Raw genomic sequence first — 6,000 nt, forward strand, 5'->3', positions numbered from 1 at the left:
TCTTTCAATGAGCAGTGCGTAAAGAGCGGAACGAGAAACGCTCGCACAAAGAGAGTCAGCAAAAGACCGATTGACCGAAAAACTCAACGCAAACGGTCTTCACATTTACTTTTGTTGTAAAGCATTTAGATTTTCTGCACTAATCGAACTTCTTCGTTCACTTAATATAAAGTGTAGGGCTGAGAATGCCCGCTCGACGGACACTTGCGTTGCAGGTGTAGCCTGCACAACCTGCGCTAGTGCACTTACATATATGCGGAATCTTAAGCTGCAAATCATTAAAAAATTCCAATATACTATTTGAATTTAATGGTAAGCGACCAAATGTTACGTCGAAGTTTTCGATGTCAGCATAAATTTTGATAAGTTTTACAGAAACAGGATCTTTTTTGCTTTCTGACACTGTCTGCAACAAATATTTCACAACTTAACACACTCAATTCACGATCGCAATTAATATATTTCGTCTGCAAAACAGACGTTTAACGATTTGCTTGCCTATGCGTGTGAATGTATACCAATACATACGCAAAAGACTTTTTGCTCCACTGAACACGACAAAACGGTCTTGGAACAACCAGAACAAAGCAGAATAGAAAAAAACGGTTTCGCTCTGAGCGCAAGCAAGCTCATTCAAGAACTCATAAAACGATTGCTCTCTGAGTCTTTTCGTAAAGAGTCAGGGAGAGACACTTATTTGCAGACAACGAGAAACGGTCGACAGTTATTTGCGAGCTCTGGTTCATACCCATTTTAACCCCGAAATCGCCAATATACTAAGTGTTAGCAACATCATTTTTGCACATTCCTTCTCTGAAGAGGCTTCCCTATCCGCACATCCCGAAATTCTTTTTTTTACCCAACCGCCAAGTAATCGGAATTGTGCCAAATGGATTCATACGGATAGGGGAGGTCCTCCAGATCAAAAATATTTACATATACAGTTGCCGCTGACTTATGGGTTTTGATATATGTATTGGCATTTAATGTTCAGGCACAATTCCGATTTCTTTGGCGCCGCGATTTGAAAGTGCCGTTGGAAAGAGGAAGTCCTCCTGATAAAAAAATATATAGGGTTATAGGTACCGCAAACGCTTAGTTTACGATATATTCGACCTTAAAGTTCAAAAATTCGAACATTTCAAGAAGCTATTTCACCACGTTAAACCCACTTTATTCACATTTTTCTCTTCAAATTAATTAAATTACACTATAATCTTTTAACTAAATCCACATTTTATACTTTTAGCAGGTTTTTTATTTCAAAAATCTTTATTTTAAAAATTACATTTTACACTCGTTTGAACCTCATTTGTTTACCAAAAATTACGAAGAAATGGAGCGCTGCCATGTGGTGACAAGACAATTCGCTGAAATTCCTCTTTTCCGCAAAAATTCCTCTATTCATGCATATGGATATTTTCTTTTTTAAATTTATTAAGCAAATAAGTAATATTATATACATGTATTAGTAATATTATATAATATTATATATACATATGTATAAGTAATATTATATAATATTATATATACACATGTATAAGTAATATTATATAATAATGTTACGTAATAAAGTGTAAGGTTACAGTACAGTACGAAAACTCAAATTTTGTTTCAATATGAGTGCATGATAACCGTAAAATATAACCACTTTATATCCAAAACTCATATTTTAAAAATAATAATATATATATCGTCATCTAATATACAATCCAATGTATCATAAAAAATAAATTGAAATCGCTGACAGATATAATAATCAATATTTATCAATTTTATAACGAAAACTTAAATTTTTTTTGAATATTGGATATAAATTGGTTATATTTTTTGGTTATCATGCACTCATATTGAAACAAAATTTGAGTTTTGGATATAAAGTAGTTATATTTTTTGGTTATTATATCTGTCAGCGATTTCCATTTATTTTTTATGATACATTGGTTTGTATTTTAGGTGGCGATATATATATTATTATATTTAAAATATGAGTTTTGGATATAAAGTGGTTATATTTTACGGTTATCATGCACTCATATTGAAACAAAATTTGAGTTTTCGTACTGTACTGTAACCTTACACTTTATTACGTAACATTATTATATAATATTACTTATACGTATGTATATATAATATTATTATATAATATTACTAATACACGTATATTATATTACTTATTTGCTTAATAAATTTAAAAAAGAAAATATCCATATGCATGAATAAAGGAATTTTTGCGAAAAAGAGGAATTTCAGCGAATTGTCTTGTCATCACATGGCAGCGCTCCGTTTCTTCGTAATTTTTGGTAAACAAATGAGGTTCAAACGAGTGTAAAACGTAATTCTTAAAATAAAGATTTTTTAAATAAAAAACCTGCTAAAAGTGTAAAATGTGGATTTATTTAAAAGATTATAGTGTAATTTAATTAATTTGAAGAGAAAAATGTGAATAAAGTGGGTTTAACGTGGTGAAATAGCTTCTTGAAATGTTCGAATTTTTGAACTTTAAGGTCGAATATATCGTAAACTAAACGTTTGCGGTACCTATAACCCTATATATTTTTTAATCAGGAGGACTTCCTCTTTCCAACGGTACCTTCAAATCGCGGCGCCAAAGAAATCGGAATTGTGCCAATAAATGGATTTCAGCGAAAGATAAATATGGAATTTAAGGTAGTTTTGGCACTATTTAACACAAAATATATCTGCAAAATCCATTAAAGAAACGTGCATTTTAAATAGAAGTTTTTAGCATTAGATGGAAATGATTCAACAACCATGTCATTAAAGTAATTAAAAAAACTGTAGATAAAAGGCAAGTTTTTGTAAGCAAAGACGTAACAAAACGGCTGGGATTTAGAATAGCATCCCCGGATTTCGGGAATAAAATGGGTATCACTGGAAAGGTGACGTTCTCCACATCACGAAAATATATATATATAGTTGCCGCTGACTTATAGTTTTAAAGATATTTGCATTTAAAGTTGAAAAATTGACAGCTTTTACATTGATAATTTGTATATTGTGAGTCACTTTTTCACTTATATTATGCACTTTTCACGTACTAGCACTTCACTCTAACGTTTCTGCATATTAATTTTTTTAATATTTGTTGTAAATAAAGCTTTATTTTAATTAAAATAAAATAATTAAACTCACAATATACAAATTATCAATGTAAAAGCTGTCAATTTTTCAACTTTAAATGCAAATATCTCTAAAACTATAAGTCAGCGGCAACTATATATATATATTTTCGTGATCTGGAGAACGTCACCTTTCCACTGATACCCATTTTATCCCCGAAATCCGAGGATGCTATTCTAAATTTTACCCAATAAAACATCTTCAGCAATCTGCTAATATAATGTACTGTAAATATTTTAAATATTTATTTTCGCCGCAAACGTAAACACAAAAACAGACCACTCGTATTACTACTAAATTTGTCTAACGTAAAAATTCCAATGATATACATAAAATCAATTCACACTTAATAAATACAAATTAACTTTTCAAAATTTATTTCTTTCGTGAAAATGAGATAATTATATGTATATTAAAACGGTGATCAGTGGAAAATAAATCTTGAAGACACATTATATTCCAATATATACACATACATACGTATATATCTATATTTATCCACATCACCATGTATGAATATCAGTGAAACTTTCCATACTTCACTATACCACGATAATCTTCATGATCGAAGCAAATCCTCAGGTTAAATGATTTATCAGCACTGACACCAAAATTTTACATATCCAAATTAATATTTTTAAATGTGTTAAACTAACCTGTCGAAGCCATTACGTCGAAAACCTTTCTTGAACAATTCGTACAAACACTTGTGTAAAATTAGAAGTTGCCACAGCTTTAGATGTTTAACGAGGTAACAATACTTAGCCCCTAACGACGCAACTCGACAGGCAATTAAAATTATCTTACAATATGGGTGGTCAGCAATATTGCCATTTGAAACTACATAAGCTAATGTTTAGCAATTGCTGTTTAAATATATATCAGGCAATTCATTACTGCCAATTAACTGTCATTTTGGTTTTTTGACCAGAGAATTTATTTTTGGCAACTCTGAGAGCTACCGTTCAGATGTGTATGTTAAGAAAGCTCCGTTAAAAACTAAAAAAAAAAACTAAAAATTGGTGAAAAAAAGTAAACTCATAAGTATAAATTATTTACTTCTGCCCTTGTTGTACAACAATAGTGATCTACTCACATCTGTTTAACATTTATAATTGCGAATACATTAATACTCAACATGCCACCTAAGGAGCAAGTTGATACTAGAGCTTGCAGTAGCTGTTCAGAACCAGTACAAAAAAATACAAAAGGTGTAAGATGTGCATTATGTCAGAAATGGTACCACGTTGAATATCTGAAACTGAGCAATGTAGAATTTAATGTCATTGCTACTAATATCAAAAAACATGATGTACAGTGGAGATGCACCGTATGCAGGGAATTTGAGGTTAGTGTTAGAGACATCGATATTGCATCTGACGAGGAGCCCGTTGTTAGCGGAGATGACAGAATTGAAAAATTCGAAACAATTCTCAAGAAGCGATTCGAACAATTTTCCCAAACATTCAATAACAAATTTGATAATTTTAAACAAACCATCGGGGAGAGTATCGCTGAACTCAAGAAAGGAGTAAACAAGCTTTCCAAGCAGAGCGTTGCCATTGAAAAAAACTATTCTAACTTGAGTGACAGGATCTCCTTCGTAGAAAACAAGCTCAACTCCTACAGGAATGCATCATCTCCGGAAGACATCATAAGGGAGATGAACGATCGAAAAAGGCAAAAGAGTAATGTCATTGCCCTTGGTATCACCGAATCTACTAATGCTGCTGGTATTGACAGACTGGAAGCCGACAAAATTTCGCTCTTGGCAGTCTTACCTCCCGAAACCTCTGCCAAGATACCTCAATTCAAGATTCGAAGACTAGGTCGTCCGGCAACCGGTCGTCTACGTCCCCTGCTCATCGAGACTCGTTCAGCGACCGATGCTAAGGAGATTTTGAAGCTTAACTAATGTGATGGAATGACAGTTACTTGCAAATCTGATCAGACTCCAGCACAGCAGTCTCTTCTCAGTGAGCTACGATCCGAACTCGATACTCTTGGAAAAAATGGTGACACAAACAAAACCATCAAATACATTCGTGGAGTACCGCAGATAGTGAACAAGAATTTTCGCTCGATCAGTAAGAAAAAGAAACCTGAAGACCCTTCAGATTTATTACCAAAACACCAGAGGCCTTCGGACAAAGCTGTCTAAGTTTATGACAGTATCAGCGGCTAGTGGCTATGATCTACTCTGTATCACTGAGTCGTGGTTAAACTCGTCAATTAATGATGGCGAGGTGATTGATAGCACTTATACCATTTTTAGTAGAGATAAAGATCCTGTATGCACTGGCCTAGATCGTGGTGGTGGCGTCTTCATCGCCGTCAAACGTCATATCCATGCTGATTTAATTACCACAGATGAAAGAGATTTGGAATTGGTATTCGTAAAAATCAAAGGTACTGTACTTGATATTATTGTTCGATGTGTATACATGCCGCCTCTTACAACACTAGAAACTTATCGTAAACTACTTACAACTCTTAACTATATCAATGTGAAATACAATAACGCAAATCTAATAATCGTAGGAGACTTCAACTTGTCAAGCAGCACCCCCAGAGCCGATTGCGAAAAATTTGTATACGATGGACTTGTTTTACTGGAATGCATCCAAATAAACAACATAAACAACCTCCAGAACAATGTTCTGGACCTCTGTTTCAGCAATGTTGAGGTTGTTACATGGATAAAACTCTACCTCTCGTTCTTGAGGACAAATATCATCCTGCCTTTATCATAAATTTAAAATTTCAACTCAACTTAGACCATTTTAATCCAGCCACTTACTCATTCAAGAAAGCTGATTACGTCAGCCTCAACGTTTTCTTTCACCGAGTCAATTG

The 6,000-nt window shown here is 33.4% G+C and overlaps 1 protein-coding gene across 5 annotated transcripts in view; it reads right to left on the bottom strand.

The window, feature by feature from the left end:
* LOC126764062 (eukaryotic translation initiation factor 4B-like) overlaps positions 1-3,914 on the bottom strand; it is a 112,311-nt gene extending 108,397 nt beyond the window's left edge. For 4 of the 5 annotated variants that reach the window (XR_007667799.1, XM_050481821.1, XM_050481818.1 and 1 more), the window contains exon 1: positions 3,621-3,669. Coding sequence is in view for 4 of the 5 variants with exons in the window: in XM_050481821.1 (XP_050337778.1) it covers positions 3,621-3,654 (34 nt within the window). In the remaining variant the exon portion in view is untranslated. Of the gene's footprint in view, positions 1-3,620; positions 3,670-3,800 lie in introns of those variants that run through there. The other variant, XM_050481820.1, reaches the window with a different exon arrangement.
* Positions 3,915-6,000: the final 2,086 nt, after the last annotated feature.

This window comes from Bactrocera neohumeralis, unplaced genomic scaffold (genome assembly GCF_024586455.1).
Source record: "Bactrocera neohumeralis isolate Rockhampton unplaced genomic scaffold, APGP_CSIRO_Bneo_wtdbg2-racon-allhic-juicebox.fasta_v2 cluster09, whole genome shotgun sequence".
NCBI lineage: Eukaryota > Metazoa > Arthropoda > Insecta > Diptera > Tephritidae > Bactrocera > Bactrocera neohumeralis.